This window comes from Athalia rosae, chromosome 3 (genome assembly GCF_917208135.1).
Source record: "Athalia rosae chromosome 3, iyAthRosa1.1, whole genome shotgun sequence".
In the NCBI taxonomy this organism is placed as follows: domain Eukaryota; kingdom Metazoa; phylum Arthropoda; class Insecta; order Hymenoptera; family Athaliidae; genus Athalia; species Athalia rosae.
Genome location: NC_064028.1, coordinates 3,255,123 through 3,283,018, shown reverse-complemented (window position 1 = coordinate 3,283,018; position 27,896 = coordinate 3,255,123). Strand labels below are relative to the sequence as shown.

Here is a 27,896-nt window from a genome sequence, read left to right as displayed (position 1 = left end):
GATGGCGGCATATGACACCATTTTTGTTTGTTAAAGGACAGTCTAGTGTCCTCTTGGTGCCCTCGACGTGGTTTGGCGAGGATCTTTTTTGAGGTAGTGACGGTCGTGTGGACGGTTCGCGTTGGTTTGTACGAGCGCTCGCGAGCTTTACTACGCTGATGCATCAGTTGTTTGTGCTAATCGCTACTTTGTAGTCCTAGTTGAGTGACTCTTCGTGTAAACTCGAGTAATGACTCGACAGCGATCGGTTCCTGTGGTGGTTCCAGTCGGTCCACGTCCGTCCTACGGTGGTGTTGAGGGTGCGGTGCGTTTTTAGCCTGTACCTTGAAAGCCAACGATGTAACATGGCGATGGTCGCGTCGAATATGAGTGGTCATATACAAAAACAGTTGACCCGCTCCTTGGAGCGGATTTTGGAAGAGGCCCACCTGAGTGGCGAGCTCAAACTCAGCGGGCGCAAGCTCAAGGAGTTCCCGAAAACCGGTGTCAAGTACAACTTGTGCGACACCGTTACCGCAGGTATGTCGGATTTATCGATACGTGCCGATTATTTTCCTCCTTTCATTCGGAGAGCTGTTCCTTCGAACCAGAAGCGAGTTATGTCTCATTTATCACACGTCGTGTCTCCTCGATTGCGATACCGCTGCAATACGTAGTTCGTTCCAAGGAATTCGTAGCTCGCGTCTGGGTTCAACTTCGGCTATTTGTTTATGTCACACCCATGCGCCGTGTCCTATTATGTCAATTATACTCTTATCTTCCTTTGTCCGTCCATCGAAGTCTATCCACTTCCCCGACTCCGTTCACCCGTGGAATCTCCTGCCTACGCAACCCATGAAAAAAAAATCGATACAAGCCGACATTCGCAAGCCCTGTAGACGACACGCCGTGATCGATTGCCTCCAAACAACCTATGCATTTACATGCGTTTCTATTTTCTTCCCAATTTTCCAAACGGGGCATTCTCGAAGTCCGTGTTACAGGCGACGCAGCTCGTCAGGGTGCTCACTGAAAATACTGTACGCGTCGCGTATCCTGCCGTGATTTGAATTATTAAACAGAGTCGATTACAGATATCAGCATTCCGATCAGCGGAGCCGATTTCGTGAACCTATGCAGTCACCGTGCGCGATAACGAGTATATGCTTTCTTCGAATTCAGAGTTGGACTCGATGGTTTCAGAATTTTTCCTGAAAGAAGAACTTTATGTCGTCCCATGAATTCATTCAGTTATTTTTCATAATAGAATCTGCGTGACAAAATGTTTCAGCGTTGTAGACATAAATTGTTTCTCTCGTATGTTTATCGTCAATAGTTTTTAATCTTGTTCACTTCCGTTGCGCCGCACTCGACGTATCGCCCCGGGGATTCCTTCCACGCACCGATAATCAAAATATCGCCTGCTAACGCGAGGACAAGTTCTTTCACATTTTACGCCCACCGGTCGTGTACGAGCAGAATAATACCGACCTACTTTTCGGTCCTCTCTCTCTCTTATTTTAGACATCCATTTTATCGCAACACTTTGCGGGAATTACGTGCCGAGTCGATATCGTATGTATAATAAACTCGATGTCAAACCAAATCCGAAATACGCTGGTCGCATTAATCTAATAGGTCCTTCGAACCTGGCGGCTGTACACCTTCGCGAAATTGGCATCGCGGCTTGGCAATGCGAACGATTCGCTTTGCCAAGAAATTTTCTTTACTCTCGTTCAACCCCTCTTAACGGGTAGCGCTTTTTGTTCACGTTCAAACTATAACTGCACGCAGGTACAAATTTCCATCTCTTGAACTACTTTCTCCTACATCTTGGTGGAGAAAAAGCAGCGAGATTTTCCGAAAATTGCAACACGCAGCGCGCGGTACCGCATGAGCCTCTGAAAAAACGAGAATGCTTGGGTAAAAAAAATCCCTCGCCTCGGGTGGTACGAAATCGTATTTCGTCGAGGCGAAAAATGCGCCTTTCTCTCAGCTGCCTCCGATGATTGAGTCGTCGATCCCCTCAGACCTTGCTGCAAAGAGGGTCGACTGCACGCGTCAGGTTGCCGGTCTCTCCCTCGCTGCAGAACATTCGCACCCCACTCCCACCCTCCCTTTAAATTACACTCCGACTCGTCGCAGGGTGCACCGCTCGCCCGTTACTCGCCTCTGCTTTTCTACGGGGTTCCTCGAAACCGTTCGAAAACTAAGTCAGCTCGCCCACCTCTCGATTCACGGACGCGTATCGTATGTATACCTGCAATTTTCGCGTCGATGAACGACCTCCTCGTCCGTGGAAGCGAAAATAATCGCGGATCGCTTCTTCCGTCACAGAGTCGGGGTTGTTCCACCGCGCTCGAAGTTTTATAAGTATACGTATAACGTTGCACGTTACACATGCATCGGCGGGCTGCATGTGCAGCTAAAGATAGCCGCGCGCTCCCACGTTACACGTGCACCACGCGATCGCTCGGGGAAAGCGAAAGCGCAACATTGGGTCAATACAAAATACATATCCCCTCGTATTACCCGCAACAACGATCCAACGTGCAACGCGAACTCGGGGGGAGGGTGCCGCTCCGTTTTCTCGTAATTTAGCCCGAGGAAATATTCGGCGGACTATTCGACGTATGCAACTGACGAGTCTCCCCTCGACTTCGAATCGATATTTCGCACCGCACCGCTCGATCGTCCTGTATTTTCCGCAATCGTGGCTAATGTACGTCGATATGACGTCAAAAGTACATACATATATTTCTCGACGTTCCCCGACCTCCTGCGTTCGGCCGAGTGCACTTTATAATCCGCTCTCATCCGACATCTCTCCGTGTGTGTAAACGTACACACGGTGAGTGTGTTTCACGTTTCGCTTCTGCACCCGCGGAGTTTATTATTAGCCGGGCGAGTCAACGTCACGGGGCTTACCGCGATGGATTCCCTTTTTTCTTCTTTTCTTTTTATTCTTCTTCTTATCATCGTTTTTCCTACTGCACGCTGCAAAAGAGACACAGGGACGTTGCTCATGGTACTCGAAGTGTCACGAATTTACGACCGAACCGGCCAACCGGCGATTTCATCCATTCGTAATTAATTAATAATTGGCGAATAGATTCGGTGTTTGTTGAGGAGGGATGGGCCCTTATCTGACGAACCTTTCGGTCTAACATGTACACGTCTACCTCACCTAAATGTCACGTAAGGTCTAATTGATTAATTAATCGACTCGCGGATTTATGGAGGACCACACCTTCGGATCGAAACTACAGTAACGTGCGTTCGTCCGATATTTCTCTTCAGCTCCTCGATTTTCACGCCGCCTCTCCCCGTTTATTCGTCCTCTTTTTGATCCGGCGGTAGATTTGTTTCACTTGATCTTTTTGGCCCCACAGTTTTCGGCCGCACACGTGTTTGACGTTAACGCCTGGTATAAAGAGAGCGATACATTTCCTGAGGAGAGAAAGAGATGAAACGTACGTCAAGTGTCGGGCGTGCCTGCCACCTCCACCTCTTACCCTCGTGCCATTGTTTTTGTCAGGCGTGTGTATTTCATCCCCTTCGATAAATTTTGCTTCGTTGAATGGTCGAACTTTTTCCTCGCCGAGATTGAGCGCCGCATGGCCCTGGTGGTATGTAGCGTGGAGCGACGTGTTCAACGGATCAAAACAACAACAACATGTTACACGAGTAATCATGGGAACGAGTTAATTTGACCCTAATCACTGGATGACCCAGTAGGAATCCCGCAGCTGACTCTGTCACGTGTTATGCGCGTACCCTCAATTTAATCTTCGCGGTGGATAATTATGTCTTCATTGTCGGATAGTAAGTTAAACGAACGTAAGAAAGACGGCCTATTCGCATTCGTTCGTCGGTCGCCGAGAGGTGAGAGGAGGTAAAAAAAACAGTCTTTGCCTCGGGATCCGATGCGATCGAACGTCGTTCACGCTCGCCTATAGAAAATTCATAGTTCGCTGGAATATACCTCGATCGTCGAGGATCTTGCGAACCGGGAATGCCTCGGGTTCTCTGGAGTTCGCTTCACCACATCCTCGGGACCTGCGTAAGCTCGGACCGTGTACCAGCGCCTGTGTGTCGCAAGACCGCGACCGACTTCCGGTGCGGACGCGCCAGCTCGACGCGACTGGCATGCGATCCGAGGAACCGATCGCATCTTTCGCATGTTAACTGGCGCATTAATTTTTCGTTATTATCATCATCGTTAATTTTAAGCTGATGGAAACGACGCACCTGCCGGAGATACGCGGTGGCTCGTTTCTATACGGATATCGTCGTCGTCGTCGTCTTAGACGTTGCGATTGTACGACGTTCGTTCGTGTCGTACGTGCACATTGTGCACCAGAAACCGCGTCGGTTCTCCTTCCCCGCGCCGTTTATTTCGTCGTTTTTCCGCACGCATTGATCGGCGAATGCACGACGAGGACCTCGACCTTGGGGCGAGAACCCCGCTAATGTTCTCCCCTGCGATATTCGAACGCTCGCTTATCCTCCCCCACGTCTAGCTTTCACGTACGTTGAAAATACGAAAACATCCGCGGCGGCTGTACTCGTGATACCTGTAATTTTTGATCGTATCAACCGTTGCACGCCACATATCTAGTCGCATGCACGTCCAACGCAAGACGTCAGGCTCCCGCGAATTATATTCACCTTCCATGTGCGTAATGCCTCTAATTCAATACGTCCAATTAGCGCAAATAACACGTAGAAGAAGGCCGTGCCGCTGTAGAGGCTGCGAGCGACGTACGAATTGAAAATGAGATGATTTTCCTTTCCGTTCCGGTGTCGTTTATCTTTTTCTCCGTTGCGAGGAACGCCCCCCCCCCCCCCGAGTTTCGCAGGAGCTCATCGATCGGGAAATTCGGCGCCGGTAGCAGCTGAGCACCGAGTTCCTACCCCACGAGACAGGCACGTGGCTCGCACGCCTCATTCACGAGTTTCACCGTCTCGCCCTTTTCGCTCGTCTATCACCCTTGTAGCACCTTCTCACCCCCACAGCTGTTGTTGCTACGGAGAAATTGGGGATCGTTCGCCGTGCCGTACTACGTACAGAAGTATATCTGTACAGACGTCGATAGGATTACAGGCCTGCCTGCACGGAGGTCCTCCTGGTCGGCGTCCTGTAAGAAATTGATTGGCATGAGCAGGGTCGCGATTGTACGACGTTCGGCCTAGAATATTGCAGGACTTGCGCCATTATCGGATTCCTCGTACTTCGTTCACCGTATTAGTCACGGAGGCGATCGCTGACCCTTCATTTTTCCATTTTAAAATTGCAGATTTGTCGAAGAATCGGTTTGCAGAACTACCGGAAGAGGTGACAGAGTACCCTTTTCTCGAGAAGCTGCAACTTTATCACAATGCTATACGAGTGATTCCCGATACCGTTGTGATGCTCCAGTCCCTCGCTTACCTGGACTTAAGGTGACGATTTTTCTTCACCCTGGATTATCGCGATTCGGAAATGACGTTCGTTCCTTTAATCTCTCGTCTTCCCTCGCTCTAGTCGTAACCAACTGACTACCCTTCCTCGCGAAGTATGCAGACTTCCGTTGCAAACTTTGCTAGTAGCGCACAACAGACTGGTCTCACTTCCGGAAGAATTGGGCAGGATGTCAGCCCTCGCCGAACTCGATGCCGGCTGCAATGAAATATCAACCCTTCCCCCAAGGATCGGCGATTTGCCCAGACTAAGGAGCCTCGATCTCAGGAGCAATCTTTTGGTACAACTACCCATTGGTATGCATCGCCCGATGTGTTTTATTTTGGTTTTTAAATCTAGTCTTGGAGCTTGAATTTATTTCACTCTTGCAGAAATATCAATTCATTTACTCTTTGTTATATTGCAACAGAGTTGACTTACCTTCGACTGGTGAAACTTGATATCAGTGGTAACAGGATATCTGTGCTGCCCAACGAACTTAGAAAAATGAAGAGCTTGATCGACCTCAACCTCACCGAGAATCCTTTAACCTCACCTCCTGCATCGGTAAGTCGACCACACTCTTCAATTATGATAACTGTAACCAGAGTTGTTATTGAAACATAATATTCAATTCGTTATTTTTCACTATCTATAGAGATAAGCCTTGAGACATGTTACCAAGAATGGCACGCTGTTGTCATTTATCTCTGATGTATGCCTGTAATGTTTTAGTTATGCGCACGAGGGCGCATCCACATTTTCAAGTATCTGGAAAGACAGGCCGCAAAGCACGAGAGAGCCAGAGGTGGTAGGGCCCGGCGCGGACCACTGGAGGCTCGAGGACATGCCACTCTCGACACAAGGCCTCATAGACGCCACAATGTCGACAGTGGATACAGCACCAGCGATGGAGTCGATAAGAGATGGTCACAAGAAATAAATTCTGGGGTGAGGCATTCGCCTCGTTAATTAAAATTACTGATCTTCCAACTCACTACTTTACACTTCCATTGATCACCATTTGTCTCCGCAGGTACACGAGGGTGATATTCGTGGCACTTGGCGCCAGGAGTGTTCGCCGCTTTCTATTGCCTTACCTGCCCGAGACGCAGGCATAAATGGTTCGTGCAGTGGTACCTCGACTCCCAGTACTATTTCGCCAGGAGAACATACCTCGCTGGAAGATGAGCTTGGAAAGGTAGGCAAGGTAGAGATATTTTCGTCCTTGAAATTTTTAAAAAATTTCGCTCTGTCCATTTGTTTCTTCAACTTGTTATTTCTTTTTCAAGGCCATGATACTCCACGACCAACTGGAGAAGAGGAGGTTGGATACCAGCGTGCCTGAAAATGTTGGGGATCCCAGAAGATTGACGTCTGCTCATTGCCCTATCTCGACTAACGCACCGAGGTGCGTTATCGTTTTACTTTCGATCTGTCCGACCTTGGGGTTTCGTTGATTCATATTACACGAAAGACCACGATACAAGTATCGCTATCTCTCTTTTTCGATCACTGGGGTTTGTCTCAATGTTAATAATTTACACTTGGCATCTGGTCTTCCGAAATAACATATACCAGCAAGGAGGACGTCGAATTCTTTGTTTTCAATTTGCATGCGTGCATGAGTGCTATTGAGAGTGTTTTTTCAGTCATTTGGAAAGTATCCCGTTGACCCAAATCGTACAACAACCCCTTGGCACCTCGCAATCCATGCAACCCATTCAAACGACAGGCAACAATTCGCCACAGGTCAACGGTGATGAAAAGAGGCCCTTGAATCACATTCAGACGTACAGGTAACGTCATATGCGTGATACCATTTTTGTGTGCCACGTGATCGTCACGTTCGTTGAAACGCTTTCCCGTCAATTTAACTATCTCTGAATCATGTCGGTATTTCATTAGCGTTTTTATTCGCAAGAACTCCCTCCCCCCCTGACGGTGAAGAACAACGGTGATGATTTTTTTTTTTCTATTATCAGAGAATACAAAGAGGCGCTGAGGCAGCAGAGGGTAAACGAGGGTCCGAGCGTGTACAGGCTCCGTGAGCAGGTCATGCCTCCCGGCAATGAATCTAACAACGAATCGCAGAGCAACGAATCAGACGCTGCCATCCACACCAAAGATAACTCCCAAACTAATAAGCAAATATTCACCGAGGAAAACTCCCTTAAAAGGCCCGTACAAAAAGTAACACCTTCTCGGATAAATTATCAAAATAGCGGGATCTTCAACGGGAGCAGTAACAACGAGTATAATAATAAGAATGGGAAACCAATGGAACAAGCTTACAGGAAGCCGAACTCACCTGTGAAATCTTCAAGCGGTATTTCGTCAATGAATTCCAGTCCCAGTCACACGCCCAGGCTGGTCAAAACTGCTATGGGATACGTCGATGGTAATGATTGTCACCCGATGTCAGTCGCGTGTTTCAATGAACTGTATTTTTTAACATTCGATCCGGACGTCGCATTCGAGTTGTTTTCTCACGAGAGGTAACTCGGGTCCTACGTCTTCATGTTACCTAACGTTTTCCACAGGTAACAAGAGTCCGAACAGAAACAATGGGAGTCCGAAAGCGGCACGTTCGGTCACTTGGAACAGCAACATGCCTGAAAAATATTCATTCACTATGAGGAGAGAGTTTGAACGAGCCAAAGAAGAAGCTGACCTCATCGAACAGCTGCGAAATGTAAGAAAAGATAAATTGGGCAGTCGATGAACTGTTTTCGCTCAATTTGATTCAGTGATAATATTAATAAACTCACCTTGCGAATTAGCACATAGAGACCAGGCTGAAGATGGCCCTTCCCGAAGAACTGGCACCAGCGTTAACGGACGGAGTTGTTCTCTGCCACTTGGCAAACCACGTCAGACCTCGCTCTGTCGCTAGTATTCACGTTCCTTCCCCTGCAGTGGTGAGTTTAATCGTAAAAATTTCACAAGGAATATTTTCACAATGGGCGAGGTTGAACTGTTTAATTTTTCATTATCAGCCAAAGCTGACCATGGCGAGGTGCAGGCGGAATGTGGACAATTTCCTCGAGGCCTGTCGGAAAATCGGAGTTGATGAGGTAAGATGAAATACCTTTACATTAATAATAAATACTGGTGGTCATTCGGAGCGATTGTTTCCCGCTTTATGTCAAAATTTATATAACGAATGCGCGGTATGCTGAGCAACGTGTGTGTGATGGTAGGCGAGAAAAAGTGATGTACCGAGCGATTCCCTTTCATTTTTCGAGCCTGTTCACGCGAATAAGATAAAAAGAAGAGTTTATCGAATGGTATGAACAAATCAGTTGTTTAATAATTTGTGTACGAGAACCGTGAAAATCCAACAACTTATGCTAGTCAGTCCCTACTTTTTTACATTTTTTAGTACACGATTGTAGCCGACAATTGTGAAGCTTAATAACTTATTCCGTTTACTAGTACCGTTATCGGAATCGACGTTTGATAGCCGGTGAACCAGGCATCGAACTTTTAGTTGCATGTGTTAGATGCAATTAATTTTATGCCCGATAGGTGTGGTGGCGAACTTCTTGTTTTTGAGAACTTTAAGCTTACCACACGGACTAGGTGAACTTGAAAGACGAACGAGACGGACGAGTTAGAGAGATCTCGTGATTCTTTGTTTCAAAGGAATTCAGAGAGGCAAAGAAATGTTGTGTGAAATTGGGAAAAAAAAGGTGCTAGGTAGAAGGACTTGAATGAGGTTTAGATTTGAATGGGATCCGGTAGTCGGGGAGGGGTAGAACTGGGACTGACTAGTATGGTTGTTGGTTGCAGGAGGTGTTGTTGGACGGGGAAGCAATCATGGACGTGGGTTACATGGACGCCTATGGGCTGGAGGCTCTCGGGCGTCTTGTATCGTCGCTCGTTGAATTTGAGGGCTCCAAGGAACCTGCAGGTTCATCTCGTACGATTCAGGACCACGTCCTCTCCGCGATGCTTTTTGCCACCTTTATTACCACCCTGATGCTATTATACGTATTCCCTTTACCAGAATAGGAACTTTCATTTCTAAAAAATTTCAATCGAGACGTAATTTTATTTCGCCGCAAACAAACTCTATAATAGTTTGCTATGATATCTGCCGTGTAGTTTGTAGAATATCGAGCTGCTTCAATGTAATCTCATTATGTACACAAGTGAACAAAGGTGCTTATAATTAATATTCACATGTCTTGGCATTGGGATAAAACATAAAAAAAAAAACAAATTATCTTTATTCGATGGAGCGGTAATTCCCATGGCGAACTATCTCGTCAGTAATTAATCTAGCTTTGTAATGATAATATGTAATCACATGCCTTCAAATATTGGTAACTAGTATACCCGGTATAATCGACCAATACTCTAAGGCTCCTTTGAAATAATAGCGTACAACAGATCAGGGTCACCGCGTACCTGTTTCTGTTTATTTATTTTCTCAAATACGCGTTCAGAAAAATCATAAATGTGAGGACTATGCCCATGCATAGGAGCATTCGTTACATATTGTAGGTATTTAGCATTAATCAATTTATTGTGGAGGTCCGATCGCGGGATAAAAGTTGGTACGTGGAATCAGTTACTTCCGTAGAATAAATTGCATCGTATTGCAATCCTATTGGATGATAGTTTTGGATTTACATACATTTTTATAAATGCATCTTGCAAGTAAAATTAGAAATTTTTCATGGAACTCGTAATTTTGTACACGCATCTTTAGGTGCATATATATTCTAAGCCAAAAAGTATTTGTACAAATTAGTGAACCACATTTGGTAGTTTTTAATATACCGCAACTAATTCAGGGAGGGAATGCTGAGGCTAGTTATATTTTCATAGTAATCTATCACCTTGGAAATGATGAAACGTTTGGTGCAATGATGTCAACTCGTATTATAAATCTATGGAAAACGAACGCGATGTTGTCATTGAACATTAGAGTTTCTAGTCTCAAAGGAATGTTCCATCTAGTCACAATGTCCAGTTTACACAACTGCTTTTATTACGTTGCTGGAAATCATTGGACATTCTATAATATTACCTATTTAAGAATTTTATTTTTTACGTCTAAAAAAGCAATTTTATGCTGGCCTCCTATTTTTATAAAGTGATACTTGGCTTCGTCGAACTCAGATCAACGTACAAGTTGTCAAATAGAGTGCGAGTCGGGTGACTTATTTATTATTTTTTTGTAAATGGCTCTAAAATTGTATCCGCTGTTTGATCGAGAGCAACTTGTACGTCGACAGAGTTCGCGGGTGTGCTTGAACTGTAAATATTTATTCATGCCTAAATATGCGCATGCATGGTCAATATGTCATGCATTATTCCAATTGTGGTAACAGTATTATTAAAATTCGGTCCTCATTGATGCACCGGAAGACTGGATTTGAAAGGTAGCGTTAGCTTGTGGTTTCAACGACCGTTCTTATCAAAGGAAAATATCATTTATTGTGAACGACTCGATTGTTCGAGGTGAAATCATATTCATTGCTTCGTTTTCTACATCTGTCACGTCTATACGATTATTTATACTATGTATGATTGGTGCTTGGATTTTGTTAGAAGCTAGAATAAGCGTTATTGCCTTCGACCGTTGCATTTATTGCTAATTTATTTAAAATTCTTTATCTATTGGAAGGATTTGTCAAGGGATGGTAGATGTATAGATACACCGTGTACCTTTTTATTCACCTACCTATACATATACAGCTGTACTCGACGAGTATATGATTCGGTTGACCCAACACAGATGCTCAAATTATCTGTCTGCATAAACTGTATTCACTGTAACGCTGCAGCTTGAGACTGAAATTCACTACTTCCTCTACCGTGCATATCGATAATATCTTATCATTGGAACTGATCAAAATTCAATTTGGCACTAACCAACCGTCCAGCTGCAGGATCTGCTTTGAACCGTGATTTATTCCGTGAATATACACCTATTAACGTGCGCGATCACCGACCCGACATAATTTCTTCTGATGTCCCACGCGGACTGTGATCACACGTATAATAAGAATGGTGTTATCCACTGCTTCTGCGAGATTTGTTCGATCCGAAGTCGATCGACGTACAGAGTACCGAGCTCTGTTTTATACATGGGTACTTTATCACATCACTGTACTGATACATATCTCATATTGTGTGAATGCGATACGATTACACCCTTGTAATAATATTATTTGCTAATAAAATATTCATTTTGTACCGACTTTGACCGCTCTCATTGTCAGAGGTGAAATCATTTACACGTTTTCTAATCATGAGATTGGATGAGACTGATCTCAATTTTTTTCGCTCCGATGAATAATTTTTCGCTTATCACGTTTTTCAGAATCTGGTGTGCTGTGCTAGCGATGTACTAGAAGGTGGTCGTGGGGTCGTTAGAGTGGCGGTGACGGTTGCGGAATTGCTTCGATTCCACCGAATGAGATCGCCTTTGCACATCACGTCCTCCGCAACGCTGCCCATTATAGCTAGCGATTTGACCGCTTAGCAAAAGACTTCACGAAGGCTAACAATTTAGCACTGTATATGCTTTATAGATAGTCGAAACTGGAAAGTATGTCACAAGTTTCCTCCACGAGTTCACGAGGAACTTGTTCAACTCGCTTTGATTATTGAAATGCAAATGTTTCGATATCGATCGAATGATATTGATTTTAATTCTCGGAAATTCAACGATATTTGAAAGCTTATTAAATCGCTAACTGAAACAATTTTCTAATGACGGTCGGGCGTTTACTCGTACTTATAATTAGTTCAAGGGTCGTGTATAAGTATGACTAGAAATATTGCGGCATACGTAACATAGGATCTCAAAAATTGTGCTCCGCTAAGCCGATGTTATTTGTAACCACTTGATCAAACTGTCGTCGAAATCTACTTGGAATGATATATGCTGTGCCTGATGATGTTTGATGTAATCAATTATTAGTTCATGCCTAACTTGAATACTCGTACAACTTTTGCCTCAATCAAACCTTACAACGAAGGACGCTTCCGATCTTACTAGAGGCGAGGCAAGCACTTTTGACGACTTCTTCTCATTCGTATACCCTCTCCGTTTCTGTAGAAACATCTCGATTTCTTTAATACTAGCGAGTATTCAAAAGAAAGACTAATTACACGAATCGATTGATTACGATGACTGATAGTGTTACGTTAATAACGGCTTATGCGACAAATCGCATGGTAATATATTTATTGTGCCAAAGATGTAAGTTTAGTATATTGCCGTAGAGGCAGAATATTGGCCTTCTTCGGTTCTAATCTATTTTAACCTGACGTCGTCTGGGAGATTAAAACTGCCTGTATCACGTATAAGTTTAACTCGGTACGAGAAAAGTGTTCATGTGGATACGCCCAACTATGTGGATGAATATGCATCCTTTTACTCAACGCGTCCAGGGCTTACTTAGGATATGTTTTGTATTGTAACTGTATAACATTAGGCGACGCATGTTGATCTTGAAAGAATATGTTCATTAGGGTGGGTTGAAAATATTTTTTTTTTGCCTATTTTCTTACCACGGAGGCAGAATTTACAGCGTAGCGCTTTGTTGTGAGACGTCACCTTCGGGGCTGAGCAGAGGTGACGCCCCACAACAAACCGCGCGCCCGTGGCTACCTGACTCCAGATAAGCTCGGGTTTGCTGGTGAATTGAAGAATCGAATATTTTGACCCATGCGATGAGTCAAAATGGGTCTACGACTAAAACAAATCGATATGTCTTAAATTTTCTGCTCCCAACAGCGAGTAATTGACGGTTACTCGATCGATTATACGTGAGATTACTCTTGAAAAACCAAAAAAAAAATCGATTTTGAGCAAAAAATAAATCATTGTTACAATTGGGTTTAATATGCTTTTCTGGCGTATTTTGACCTCAGGAATCCGAATCTGAAAGAAAAATTGATCTATCTCTAAAATTGACCGAGTTATCGCCAATTTTCAGCTTTTTGGGGTCAAAAATAAAAAATTGATTTTTTAGTCTATATTGATGTAATTTGAGCTCAGGAATCCAAATCTGGAAGAGAAATTGATCTATCTTCAAAAATGACCGAGTTATCGCCGAATTATCGCCTTTTTTGGCATAAATTTGAGGATATCTCGAAGGGAAAAAATCGTAGCTCAATTTGGACAACGGATTCGTGTTCCTGAGGTCAAAATACATAAGAAAAGTGCCATACGATCAATTTTTAAAAATAAAAATTTTTTGCCAAAATTTGAGATTTTTCCAAGGGGTACCCCTTACGATTTTTCCAAATTTTGACAAAAAATTTTTATTTTTTAAAATTGATCGTATGGCACTTTTCTTATGTATTTTGACCTCAGGAACACGAATCCGTTGTCCAAATTGAGCTACGATTTTTTCCCTTAGAGATATCCTCAAATTTATGCCAAAAAATGCGAAAAAATGAGGATAACTCGGTCATTTTTCAAGATAGATCAATTTTTCTTTCGGATTCGGATTCCTGAGCTCAAATTACATTAATATAGACTAAAAAATCAATTTTTTATTTTTGACCCCGAAAAGCTGAAAATTGGCGATAACTCTGTCAATTTTAAAGATAGATTAATTTTTCTTTCAGATTCGGATTCCTGAGGTCAAAATACGTCAGAAAAGCATATTAAACCCAATTGAAACAATGATTTATTTTTTGCTCAAAAATCGAATCCACATTTGAGAGATTTTCTTTTTTTATAAGGTAAAAATTCTACCCCCATGCTAAGAAAATAAAAAAAAAAAAAATTTGAACCCACCCTATTGTTCATCATTAATACCATATCAGAAATTATCTGTTGATCTCGAGTTTGAATTTAGTTAAGCTCATGACCCATCGATCCGATGCAAGGCTATTGGTTATCATTATTATCATATTTTGAAGGTGTGTCATGTTTTAAAACGAACAAATCGGCTTTGCACGTAGCCAAAGTCGATAGAATTATAAGTATCATTTGTATTCAAGTTGAGAAAAGAAGAGTGACGAGGAAGATGTTGCAAACGAAAACGGAATGATTGCCCCAGTTTGTGGTATTGCCACAATCGCTACAGAATTGATAGTTAGTTTGATATCAATAACGTCAATTAATGGTTGTTTCTACCCTTCCGATTATCAAAAAAAAAGAGACATTGTACTTGAAAATAAAAATTGTGTATGACAAATTATAACCTTGCAAATGTTGTAGGTGTTCCTTTTTCAACTTATGATATCGATCGACCACGACAGTCCTTCTCTGAGCTGTGATCCGTGGACGTTTATCTGTTTGGCAACTTTATTTTTACTCACACACACAGGCGTACATCCTTGATAACATATTTCATACGTTTTCCGGATACAAATTAAAACTGTTGATTGTAAATTGTAAACTATATTAGAGCGACGCGTTGCGACGACACCGATAACGTCAGTGAGCAACATAACAGTACACTTGATAGCTTTCAATTTTTTTTTTTCATCTAGTCTTTTTTTTTTTTCATACGTACACACGTATTATTGGTACAATCAGACAACTTCAATTAGTTGCCCCTGCAATCCATTACTCAAATTCGGCATAATAAATACCTGTAAATATAAATATGCAGGCTAAATTGTAACGTAACATGATATAACGAAATAACGGTATAACATAATATGTATAAATAGTACAAGACAATATTGAATAAGTGTATCAGAACGGCGTGACATCTAAATAGCTCACTATATTTACACAATTTACATCCGCATTGATAGTCATTATTGCATCATAACTACGGCTGCTATTATTTTTTCATTATTCTCATCATCATTATTCTTATCTTACAATTAGAATGACAATTATTCATCCTGGGACTAGTCGGTCACTATTTACATCCATGACTACGTCATCTTATAAAGTTATCGGTCAAGTGGGTAACGAGACAGATGGAGATAAGTTCTACGTTACATCATATCATCGGTATTGTCAATGCACCGCTGCAATGTCAAAATTCAATTGTATTTCGACAAATTCAAAGCCTTATCGCTAATCACTGTCGAAGCTAGATGGCAGATGAAAGCCGTATTCTGACGAGCGTCACTGACTAAAACGTAAGTATTTTTTTTTCAATTAGAAGATTTTTGGGTTTCCAAATACCCATGACAAAAGTCAACGAATATTACGCGGTTATACTACGCTAACATAAATCGCGCAATTCTACCGCACAGTACATCATTCCTGATGAATAAAACGAGCAACCATCTCATAAAACTAATGAAGACGTGTGACGTTACGTACTCCATAAACGCTAGTCATGGTCGGAGATATTTTGTATCGAGGCGTTATATCACGTGGTGATCTTTAAATGCAATGATTAAGTAACGGGACTTGTCTGATGAAAATTAAAGTTAAGTTGCCGATCACCACTTTTTCTGAATTTCTAACAATTATCATCTTCTTCCCAATGCTTGTTCCTCATTATTGAGCCTCTTTTCCAATGGCCTACCATATCACAGCACGCAATACTTCATTATTTGAGGTGACCAATCTTGGAAAATAATAGTGTGTTTTTAATGTTCAATGACCGCAAAGAGGATTAGACGAAGAGGAACTGCTTACCGAGCAAAACTTTCTATCATGGCAGACTTGAAATAAAGACGAGGATTTTCAATTTGTTATAATGCTTACGAGTCAACCTCGTTAACAAGCATTTGAATCTCATAGCTCGAGCACAGTGTTAATAATAAATTGTACAACCTACCTAACTAGACGACCTATGAAACGACTCACGCAGTGTGAATTCCTTTTGATTAATTATCGTTCCCAGGCCATCGATTTTCGTAACATATTCTCACAATTCACGACAGCATTCGAGTTCTTAGGCTTCGATGATGCATCATAACTGAGTGTGTTTTCCCAAGGACACGTATTATGATGCGATTCAGTTCAATCAAAAAAGTTTCTTTACCATTTTTTTAAGGCCGTAGGTTCTTTTTTCTTTACCAGAACCCGAAGTGGGTGTAGTGCTTCTACTTCTGGCGTCAACGCTCTCCTCCCCTCCCCCATTCGTGTGGGATATTCCATTGAGCCGCTTTGGAAAGTCTGTCGGTATGATCATCGATACTGTGGGCGACTCTTCATCCTCTTGACTAGACCTGTTTGTCGAATGCTCGGAGTTCCACCCCCAATTATCTGACTGTGAGATTGACGAAGGTACCTCCGACACATTGCTATTGTTCAACGAAGATCTCTTGGCTCGAGAAGCCAATGCGGTTTTAATGGAAGCATACGTCGAGAGGTTTGAATTCTTCAAGAGTTTCTCGGCACTACCCTTAGACGGCGATATCGATCGATCGATAGCTGCTTTGCTTTTTACTCCTGTCACAGCCTCGGAAGATGACATAGACTCGGTGATATCTTCGATTCCACGTATCGGCTGAGAAGTTCCGACCGAGTCGGTTGGGACATACGGAGGCATAGGGAAACTCTTATTCACTGAATTGTTAGTTCGATCGGATTGCTGTTGATCGCTGAACCATCCGGACGAAGTCTCCGGCGCCGAATCTGGCCGATAACGTGAATCAGGAGCCCCTAAATCTTTGTCAGAATACTTCGAGGGAGCATCCGACGACGAGGCCCGTCTCGACGGAAAGTTTGTTCCACCGGGTACGACGTGGAGGCTTTCTCTCCGGAGGGGCTTGATCGTTGGAAATTTGGAAATGGTTACGCTGGGTACTTTGGCGATGGAATCAGATTTTCTTTTCCTCTTTCTCTCCTTCCTAACCACATCACTCGTTGTGGCAGACTCGTCGATCAAAAGTTCTCTATACGTTCCCCTTATGTGGGAGGCAATTTCACTGGGTCGCCGTACTTTCGATTTTTTCGTCACTACGCAGCCATTTGAACTTCCGACACTTTTTCGCCGGCTAACCCGAGTCTCTTCGGTGGATTCTGCAGCATCGTCATCTGGATCGACGTTTCGACGACAGTAGGATACAACCGTCAGAACAATCACTATCTCAACACAGACGAGGATCAAATGTTGGCCAATGAGTGAGAATTTGCTCCCCCAGCTTTCGCGCTCGTTAGAAAGCGTGTGCAGAGAACTCGATAAAGTCAACACCTGCTCCTTCAAATCTACAATCTCTTCGAGTCTTCTGATTTCTCTTTCTTCACCTCGACGCGATTCTTCGTTCATCGCAGTGATTGCCCGCTCTAACGACCGCTGCATTTCCTCGACTTGCTTTTTATACCTTTTACTCAACTCCTCGAGGTATTGACCGCTCAGAGACATGTTTCTCTCCAAAGTCTGGAAAGAGGTTGGTTGAGAAAAAATGCATTACAGTGGCACAATGTTGAAGGAAAAGAAAAGAAACTGGATTCTACCTTGATCCTGTTAGAAAGCCTTAAGAAAACCGATTCTTTTTGCTGCGGTGACGGCGCCGGTTGGGAAAGAGTCGCACTAGAGGCAGTTGGGTTACTCTGCAGTGTCACAGATTCCACGTCGAGATCTTTGAGATCCGATAACAGGGTGTCGAAGCTGAGCTGGTCCTGTGGCGATATTTTACCCTCCTGATCCTTCTCGACTTCTACTTCCGCTTCACCTCCTGGCATCGTTGTTCCAGCATAGTCTAAATCTCCAGTTGTTTCAGCGATATCCAAATTACCATCCATTGGCAGAGGAACCGTCACGGTATGAGTGGCAGTCTCAGAATCAGTTCCTTTGACCCCGAGGTTATCCGCAACCTGAATGCAGTAGAAATTGGTTATCGATCACTCTCACAAATGAACAATCACCTGTCCACAGATACCTGCTGCGTTAAAACCATTCTGAAGTTAGAATCTATCTCACCTTGTCGAAAACGTTGGTAGCATCGTGATTTGGCGATGGAGAATCGGCAGTGGAGGTTTCAAAAAAGGTGGATTCCTCCGTGAATCTACAGCTTGGTGCAATCAGGGGGGCAGAGGGTTGTTCGCCTTTGGATCCGTCGTTATCCGTGGGTGTCTTCGGCGGTTTGACGACGGTTTCCAAACTTTCAAAGGAAGGCACAACATCGTTCGGTGTTAAGGTAGAGTATTCGTTGCCAGATTTGCAAAGTTGGGAATTACTGTCGGAAGGGCAATGCGGAGCCTGGGAATTAATAGAGGACACAGAGGCTTCGTGACCTGTGAGAACTCCTTGCGGAGGTGTTATCAATGCGTCTTCCAGACTGGCCACTTCCTCGGAATTATTTCCCGTAACGTAGTAGCTCGCGTTGACGATAACCCTGCTCTCTTTGGCGGCCAGAATATTGCACAGAGCAATTATATACTGCGTCGGAAATGTTGCGGATAAAAATCTAGCCCCGGGGATATTTCGGGTGACCTCGGCATCTCCAAGCTCTCGCGTAGCCCTTGTGACGACGCCGAGCGAGGGACACATGCTGGTACGGGACAGCGTTTCCTTGATGAAATTAACCTTCAGCAAAGAGTCGAGGTAATGATCGTGGCAACTAACCAGTCGAAATACGTCCGCGAACACGGTTTCGTTACAGTCGGCGCACAGTATCGTGTACCGCGGTGTTACGCACGCCGCCATGAGGGGGTTCCTCAACGTGGTGTTTTCGACGTCGTCCCTGATCTTCGTGACATTGTTGACCCTGTCGCCGGACTTGACGAGGACTTCGGCAGCCTTTTTCACTATGCTGAGGACCGCGTCTCGCGCACTGCCGAACAAATTCGGAGGAGGATCACCGGTGTCCGTGTACAGCAGCTCCTCCCCCTCGTCCTCGTCTTCGTCGTCGTTCTCGAGAGACTCTTGGATCTGGTTCTCGGTCTCCAGTACTTCGAACTCGCTGGTGCCAAAAACTCGGAAGAGGGAGACCGGGCAAAAGTGTTCCGATCCATAGTGAGAGTGCAGCTCAACTTTGACGAACTTTCCAAATAGTCGGGGGTGGAGAGCGAAACTCTGAATGTCGCGTTCGTCTTTGGCGGTGAAATGACCGACGGCACTCCAATCTCTCGACGGAAAACGGTCGCCGACGTACACGGAAAAGTCTTTCGGCGACGAGCTGAACAGCTCGAAGTTGGCCAATTCAATTTTCTCCGCCTGAATCGCCTCGCAGAGCTCGACGACGAACCAAACTCTGGACGTGCAGGTGTTCAGCATATACTCGTCCCTCAACGAACTCAGAACACTGCTGGCACTTCCAGCCTCGGGATTAGCCGCCACAATCTTCGACCCGCAGTCCGGAGAGGCGTAATTCTTCGATCTAACTTTGGTGCTCCCCGTACCTCGCCCACCGGGTCCGCCGGGATTTTGTGCGGACGCGTTGGGATGTGCTGAAAAGAAAAAGAGTCGACGCGTAAACGCCCGTGAAGTTCGCTCCCCTAATCTTAAAAGAGAAAGCCAGAAAATTCGTCGGCAGTTTTTAAATATTTCTCATCCGTTCTTACTTTTCTTTTTTTCAGCTTCTTCGAGCCTCTTCTGCGCCCATTCGCTGAACGACGGTATATCTTCGTGGGGATCGGTTCCCGGTGTGGTGACAAGAACATCGAGTATCACGCCTGGATCTTCGGCGGTTCCCCCGGCGAGGCTGACCCTAGCTTCGTTTCCAGGTAGGCCTGCAGATGATGCTTCGACCCCTTCCGTGTTCAGCAAAAGTTCCCCGGAGTCAACGCTTTCTTCCCCTACGATCACGCCGCTACTCGGGGCGTCCATGCTCCCGCCACTCTGATCGGCTCTGACGACCACGACTTCGACGTCGTTGACCTCGGGGAGAATCGTACCGGCGAGGGCGTCTTCTTCACGCGGTTCATACTCGGTCGTTTGATTGTCAGAAATTTCTACGCGCTCGTCCGGTTCCAGGTGCGCCAGTACCGGAAGTCTCGACGGCGATGGCATCTGCGTTGGATCGACTAACCGCGTCGAACCGCTCAGGGTCAAGGTCAGGTTGCCAACGACCGATTTGCTACCCTTGTTATTGTCGAGCGATATCCTCGGTTCGGCCAAATTGTGCAACTCCGCCGCCGCGGCGTCGACAAGCGTCAGAACCACCGCTTGATCGGTCTCCGGCACTCTGGATAACAACAATCAAAAAAAAAAAGAGCCGATCAGTTGTGGGAAAAAACGTTAAAGTAGACCGAAGATACCGGAGGATTAATTCGCAGGGCGATCGATCGATTCGATCTAATTCTCACCGATGATTGAGCCTCCCGGGAAAACACCAGAGGAGGGCCACGACCCCGAGGTAAAGTCCAGCCGCGTGGAGTAATTGACCGGGGGTATCGTCGGCCCATTTCACGGAGCCCGAATCACTCGATATCTTAACCATTGTTACGAGCTTGTTTATTTTTAGTTCCGGTGTTGATAGTACCAGCCGATCACTTCAACGAGTTGTCGCATCCACAGCGCGGGGATATATCCGAACACTGCGCTGTTACGTGACCGCGAGGACGCGCATCGTTTTTTTATCCCACGACTCGTTCAACTAGTCGAAATTCAATCCTCGTCATCCGAACGTACGTACGTATAACGTTCAATTGACGGTATACGATAATCACGCGTGCTACACCGTTAATTTCGCCAGGCGTTTCTCCGACTACGAGATAGGTGAAGATCTGCGAAAACTTGCAGAGCGTATATGCATCTGTATGTAGGTCGGCTCTTTGCGAGATTCAAGTTTTCACAAACCTTCGCCGATCTCGATCCGGATAATCGATCGCCCGACGGTAGATCGGTGACACAAATTTTTTTCTATCAAGGGTAAACCCCGCCGACTAGACGTGTACGTACATCGTTAAACGGAACGTATGTTACAACGACGCGAATATTCACCACGTACTGTACTTCAATTGGTATTTTATTTTTCTCGCCGCTTATAAATTACGACAGTAAATTAAAGACCGTCGTAAAGATTAATACGTGTGATTTGATCGAGCGTGGCAGCTGCAGGTCTCATTTATCGCCTTCGTGACGCTGGTTTCGCGGTCTATATTTTGCCGATAACTGTTCAAAAACGTCGAAATAATATTTCACGTTTGATCACCGCAGCTGAAGAAATGAGTCCACATGGAGATTACAATTTTCATTCAGACGGCGCATATAAGCCGGAGGCTTTAAAAGATGTAGATTACTTTCCTCGAATGAAGTATCGCGCTGATTAACGTAGGTGTTGCGAAAGGTTCTAAATTTTCATTTGTACTCTTCACGTACGGAATGCGAATTGGTAATACGACGTTATATCTGCCACCGACTATTGAAACGTCGCGATGAGGGTAGGCGTGTTGAGAACAGACTCAGAAATATCTCGCAATTAGGAGAATCAAGTGACTTCATTACTCCGTAAAAACGGTGGGGATTTACGGGGGAGCGGCGAAAGATGCAGCGTAGAGAAAATTCAGTGGTGAATTCGGAGGCCGCGACGTTGGAAGCCGGATAAATCGGTGCGACGAAAATAAGTAGCCGGATAAGGTACCGAGTATCAATTTTCAACTACCGAAGAACGATAGAGAAAAACTGAGAAGAATGGGGGACAGAAGTGCAGCGAGCAACGTTACCTCGCGTTTGAAGAACATCGTCAACGAGGCTCCGTTCTTTTGCAAAGTTATCGAACTCGTAGGTATCCCAATGACAACGGCAATTATGCAACCCTGATCTCCTGACTCTGAGAAGCCCGAACCTGACCATTAATTCGCACGTCTGATCCGCAGATAATCTGCGTGGTGACGGTTGGCTTGATCGTCGATCCATTCAACAGCCGGATGCAGGCCGACCCGAACCACGCCGCTATTGTTTACGTGTCTCTGTGCGGTTACATTTTGATAAACGCGATTTTGATACTCTGCTACCTGATCGGCGAGCGTCAACCGAAAAGAATGGTGAGTAATCTGAGCGCACCTCGACGCGTACGGGAGTTCGAACGATCATTTTTACCTCCGTCTCTCTCTGTTAAATTTTTTTCTCATCCCCGACAGTCGATGGTGTTCTCCGTAACCGGTGCTATTCTCTGCTGCGCCGCGGGTATCGTTCTGATCCACGACTGGAGTAAACTTTACGGAAACATGATATCCCAATACTACAAGCAGTACTCCGATCAGATGGCCGCCAGCGGAGTATTCGCTCTTCTGGCAGCCCTCGTATTCCTGATCGACGCTATCGTTACGAACAAATACGTCGCATGACCCGACCCGTTTATCTTCGTTACATTAAGGACAGGACGTCGAGGAAGAGGAGGAGGAGGAGGAGGAGAGCCGACGCAGCGATACCGTAAATTGCATATTATCGAAGATGCGAGCGTGAAACCATAAAATACACGCCGTACTTGCGAGCGAATAAAAAAATGTAAACACAAACGCGAAGGGGTCGACTGCGGGATTCGTTACGCAACTCGAGATACTAACAGCGATCGTAAATAGACAGCCGCATGTACAGGTATTACAGCTCTATGCGAGGCAATCATTGAAGTTATCCTCTAAACGCGGGTAACAGAAAAATGAAAAATAGAAAAAAAACAGACACGAATTATGCCAAAGTTCCTCGACGTTCCTTCTACTCTCTCATTCACACTCGCTTACGTCGTTTTCTTAGGATACTCGTATTACTACCTCTCCCCTCCTTTCCGTATCTTTCATCGATACTCGATCTGCGTATAAATATATATATATACATTTGAAATAGTAACAGACCTTTTAATAAACTGAATTATAACAACGATAACGATCATGTGCTAATATTTTACAGCGTATATAATGTTTGACCACCTGTCGATCGAAATACATATTGTCCCAGTTGTACGGGGTGGTGGATATGGAAAAACAAACATGACGTCTGATGGCTCGAACGTATTTACGTTTGCGTGAAAAATCGAGTGAATTCGGTGATGTGAAATGGATGTCAGCGACACGGTTCAACGCGGTTGACACGATCGTGTCGTGTGCGGTACTTGCCGGGGCGCTAATATTAGAACAAGTGCGACGCCCGGCGCCTAGTCGATGGCACGCGTTTACGTGTCGGACTTATTCGAATCCTATACATATATCTGCAGGTACTAATTACGCCCGAGTATTTCGCTAGTATAAGACTCAGGTAGTCTCGATGTATGTATATAAGGTAGCAATCGCGAGAATATCGAAAACTCTTCGTCGTTTGACGAATGCTGAATGTTTCGCGGTGGAAGTGCGAAGACGTGAAAAACCAGCTGAGTAATTTTACTCGAATATATACGAACGCCTTGGGGAAAATAGGTTGACCGTTTTCTTCGGCACATAAAAACAGCTAAAACAAATGTATTCGTTTCTACAAACGAAGTTATTATTAAATTCACACCGAAGGCCGGTCAGAATTGTTTACCGAAGTATTTTATTTTTTTTTATCTTCATCAAATTTGTTTTTGTTCTTTTTTTTTCATTCTCTCCGTTTTCTTTTTCTCTCATTATCCGAGGCAACCGTCGCTCTTTTCGCGGTACCATTCGTTTCGTATTATCTTCAAACACCGGGAAGAAAAAAAAATTTGTGAAATCGAACACGTGTGGTGCAAAGTAACTCGTCAGACACACGGTCGGGCGGTTGGATATCCACCCCTTGCTAGTTCAGAATTGCAAGTGTAGCACTAAAAGATCTGAGTCATCGATAACCGATAATGACTCGCGGAGCACGTGCGGGCGTCACTCGTTTAATCACTTTGTTTACATCGTCTGTCAATCACGTTTTACGAAAGTATAGGTATAATAGCAACGAGGGGTTCTTCGCGACCGTGATACCTACCGCAACAATTTCTAAGGTACGGTAAATCGCCAACGAAGAGACAAGAAAAACGTAAATTCTACCCTTCGGCCTATTCTTGACAAAATATAGTGAGACGGAAATTGTTTTTTTTACCTTGGGGAAATATATTTTTTCGACAAGAGACAAACATATGTGTGTACATATATTTTCGTTGCGGGGTCAAACCGTGGTCGACCGACGAACGAAAAGAACACGTTTCTGCGGGGTAGAATTTATAGAATACTTTTGCTCGTCGCTAGTCTTCTAGAAATATGGATGTAGATTTTTATTTCGATTACACGTCAACGTTACGTTGTACTCGTACGACGTATAGCGAGAGCACGTTATAACTGAACACGATGTTTCACGCGAAGGGTGGTTTCCCCGACGACGATCGGGGGTCCCTTATTTTTTATTTCTTCCAAATTTCTTCGAAGAGGACCGTAACGAATTTTTGAAATCGGAGAACGAGAAGAAGTAACGAGATGAACACATGTACACGGGCTTTTGGGAGGCGGAATCGCCCTGCAGGGCGTCGCGACGCGTTATCGATGCCCCGTCACGGTCGTCCGGCGTCGACGGGCTGCAACTATCGGTTTCGATTCTGGGATCGTTGCCTCCCACCCGCTGCAGCCACCCGCCCTCTTTCGTCGCGCACGCGTCGCCTCCGTAGCAGGTACATACAACGTACGCGTGGTGATTAACAGCGAGGGGATATCTATCGTCTCCGTAATTACGTATGCTGGAAGGAAATTGGCATCGTGTGCGAGGCTGACAAGCGGATGTCCATTCGCACGCCGAATCTCGATACACCGAAGGCGACGTTCGTCGTACGCCGCGAAACAGCGGAAGCCAGAGATAAGACAAGGCTATCGCAAACGAGACGGAGGACGGCACGCCGATACGAAGTGCTCATTCATCTCCCTCCCACACCCCCGACGATCGCCTTATCAATGAATCCAGTGGGCGAAACGAGAGACGGAGAGAAGTAAACGATACGACACATCTAGAGTTACGATTATCGGACGACGATTATAACTTGTTCTTTGATTTTTTTCAACGATCTTTTAGCGTCTCGTGTTTCCATCCGGATTAAACGAGTCTCGCAACGTGGCAAGGGTCACGTGAAAATAAATTCCAAAGCGAAGCCCCGCACGCCCACGATCACGGTCAAACCACTTTCGATCACGAGGAGGGTAATAATACAGAATCCAGAAGCGCATTTCTGGTGTCAACGCGCGAAGATATTTATAATAATAATTGATAGGATAAACATGTGTTGCCGGGCTTCGTAAGTCTAACGATACGGTGATATCGATGTACGGGCGCGTGCAGGGATCATTGACGCGTCGATAGTGTGTCGTATAGCTGATAAGAGAACGTAGTCCGGAAAAGTGTGGTCAACGGTCACCACATCCTCGATCAAATACCTGCCGCCTCTTCCCTGTGCTCGCATTGCAAATTCATCAGCGTCTTACCAGGAACGGCGACGACGTTGCATACGTCATCTTTTACCTTTCCGGTAAGCAATACCAAGGGTTTTTGCCGGGAAGAATCGAGGCCGAAACAAGTTAAGTCCGTGATAAGCGAGATGTAGGAAAAAAATCGAGCATTAAATTTCACGGAGGTAACGCGTACAACTACATATTGCACGTACGTACCTATGTACTCATTTCCGAGACGGTTGGAACTTGAGACATGAATGGCTGAGCGAGACCTTCATCATTTCGTTCACATAAGGAACGTTAATGTCACGTCACCGGTGATACCATACACGGGATACCTCATCCTTGTAGGTGAAACATTCACTGATTCGAAACCTCTGAGAGTATCCAGATGCCCTGATCATAACTCATCTATCTTAGATGCAGGAATTCAATTGAACTCACCCTTGCGAGAGATTTGGCTGCTGCGTCAACCCCTCGCTCAACAACTCCAGGCCAGGTAGTTCCCCCTCTGTTTCCTCTTCGGATATCCTCTCAGAAGTGTTTGACTCCGTGGAGATGGTTCCTTCCTGTAAAAAAACAATAGTTCTAGCATTGATCGTTATACCATGTAACCAATATGCCTGAACAGATGTTGCCGAATAATCTGAAGAGATTTCGTTACCAAAATTTGTGGGATTTGTAAAAATAAATCTATTTTAAAACAGAGGATAAAGGTTTGTTAGTCTTCATTACACAACGGCGATGGTTGTTATATTCAAATTATATTATGTATCAACGGACATTGAGATAGATCCAGATAATGTATGACTAGCAATAAGTAGAGCGTATTTTGTTTACTCTCTTCAGATAAGTAAGTCATCACGTAGATCCCCTAGGAGTTTGGATAACTTATCTCAGAATCAGTGATTAATGAACTCGCCGGGTGAACAAAGCAGAGTTTTATCCTCTATCTGTACTAATTGTGAGTTCTGTAGCAATTGTGGAATTAATGTGTTTTCCACATGGAAAGCCGTTGGTTATTTCCTACTGATGCGATAATATGTTGATTACGTCATGATTAGTTAGCAATTTTGATTGAAACACTTGGTAAATGACGATTCTGGTAAACTCATTAAGCAGTTAGCCAATGTGGATTTAGATGACTTCCAGTGTTTTATTGGAACTTTAGTAGCCATCTGGTTTCAGAGACTTGATTGCCTTCCAGGTATAGGAAAAGCTGCAGATATCATTGGATTCTAGACATAGTTAAATATACTGCTATACCTCTTCATTTTGGACAGGATCTGTGTTCTTTTCGATCAAATCTGGATGTTCAATTTGATTCTGAAATTCGATTGACGGATCAGGAAGCCCTTCGCTGCTTTTGTCGATGGTAATATTGGATGAAATTTCTAAGTGAGCTTTTTTACGACTGCTAGTGGCATCCTCAGACACCTTCAGTCCTTCGGAAGCGACTATTAAGAACAGCAGCCCACTGAAAAAGGAAAATGAAACATAGGGAGTTACCAGGCTGATAAATTACCACGAAAAATAATTAGTTGGGTTTCATGTCAGAGGGTTCGGAATTTAGATATTCATAATATCGAGGTTATGACTTGACGTGTGGTGTGAGGACGACCGATGGCTCAATGCTCTTTTTGAACGAGATAATGATCATGTGACGAGTCAGCGTGTCGTGGCAATGAATGAAATTTCGTAAGTGCAAAAACTGAACGTTGTCCAAACGCAATTTTGAGACAGACAAAGATGAGAGACCTATGTTAGGATAAATATTATATTGAAATGACCTTGCGTAAATACATGAGAAACATCAACAAGAGTGAAAAACATGATCAAAAACAGTTACCTAGATACTACGGAGATGAGAAGCAGCGTCCAATACACATAGGAAAGACACAACTTCATTTTAAATTAATTGTCATGACACCACAATCGTTTCATTCAGATGAAAACATTCAATTGGCGTCTAACGCGTTTCAAAATCACGGCCGACGAACATCCATTTTCGGAAGCCTGACGTGTACTAAAAAACTTCCGGTAGGGCAATAAGATGAAATCAAAAGGAACGACCTTTTCAATTATGTTCACGACCTGGCCTCTACAACACGAAAGTAATTCCTCAGCTATCCCAATTTCGAAAATCCCTTTTGCTAACGGCACCTCGACACTCGAAATCACACATCTTTTGTGAATTTTCGATAAATTTTCACAAAAAATAGTTGAAAATCACCATGATATGAACGGACTGTTGCGCACAGTTTATGCGCTTCTCGATCAACTTCAAGGCAGACCCCCTCCTGGTCGTCGGCCATT

The 27,896-nt window shown here is 44.4% G+C and overlaps 3 protein-coding genes and 1 long non-coding RNA gene across 13 annotated transcripts; 3 read left to right on the top strand and 1 right to left on the bottom strand.

Moving 5' to 3' along the window:
* Positions 1-66: 66 nt before the first annotated feature.
* Positions 67-12,548, top strand: LOC105686565 (leucine-rich repeat and calponin homology domain-containing protein). Of its 5 annotated transcripts, none has more exons than XM_012401504.3 (13): positions 68-519; positions 5,280-5,424; positions 5,507-5,739; positions 5,853-5,989; positions 6,158-6,373; positions 6,459-6,632; positions 6,715-6,833; positions 7,075-7,221; positions 7,408-7,823; positions 7,966-8,117; positions 8,206-8,343; positions 8,422-8,499; positions 11,763-12,548. In XM_012401504.3, the coding sequence occupies exons 1-13, from the start codon at positions 345-347 to the stop codon at positions 11,922-11,924; spliced, it is 2,292 nt and encodes a 763-aa protein (XP_012256927.2). In that variant the 5' UTR covers positions 68-344; the 3' UTR covers positions 11,925-12,548. The 5 variants fall into 5 exon arrangements, with proteins under 5 accessions (XP_048509357.1, XP_048509356.1, XP_012256927.2 ...); XM_012401502.3 differs by lacking the exon at positions 11,763-12,548 and adding an exon at positions 9,218-11,640 and having other exon boundaries at positions 6,459-6,623; XM_012401501.3 differs by lacking the exon at positions 11,763-12,548 and adding an exon at positions 9,218-11,640.
* Positions 2,932-27,780, bottom strand: LOC105686562 (SUN domain-containing ossification factor). Of its 6 annotated transcripts, XM_048653391.1 has the most exons (15): positions 27,430-27,780; positions 26,847-27,057; positions 26,025-26,149; positions 19,827-20,449; positions 18,244-19,712; positions 17,778-18,137; positions 14,606-17,700; positions 8,194-8,474; positions 7,734-8,037; positions 5,864-6,020; positions 5,414-5,717; positions 5,215-5,350; positions 4,651-5,120; positions 4,231-4,556; positions 2,932-4,167 (listed from the first exon to the last, which is right to left on the bottom strand). In XM_048653391.1, exons 1-7 carry the CDS (start codon positions 27,486-27,488, stop codon positions 16,342-16,344), a joined length of 4,206 nt encoding a protein of 1,401 aa, XP_048509348.1. In that variant the 5' UTR covers positions 27,489-27,780; the 3' UTR covers positions 2,932-4,167; positions 4,231-4,556; positions 4,651-5,120; positions 5,215-5,350; positions 5,414-5,717; positions 5,864-6,020; positions 7,734-8,037; positions 8,194-8,474; positions 14,606-16,341. The 6 variants fall into 6 exon arrangements, with proteins under 6 accessions (XP_048509348.1, XP_048509347.1, XP_048509349.1 ...); XM_048653390.1 differs by having other exon boundaries at positions 2,932-4,556; positions 5,414-5,790; XM_048653392.1 differs by having other exon boundaries at positions 2,932-4,556; positions 5,414-5,778.
* On the top strand, positions 20,766-22,840 carry LOC105686564. The gene is made up of 3 exons (XM_012401500.3): positions 20,766-21,987; positions 22,083-22,250; positions 22,347-22,840. Exons 1-3 carry the CDS (start codon positions 21,898-21,900, stop codon positions 22,551-22,553), a joined length of 465 nt encoding a protein of 154 aa, XP_012256923.1. The 5' UTR covers positions 20,766-21,897; the 3' UTR covers positions 22,554-22,840.
* LOC125500412 lies at positions 24,735-26,290 on the top strand. The gene is made up of 2 exons (XR_007277792.1): positions 24,735-25,123; positions 25,207-26,290. It is a non-coding gene; the product is annotated as an uncharacterized LOC125500412 (long non-coding RNA).
* Positions 27,781-27,896: the final 116 nt, after the last annotated feature.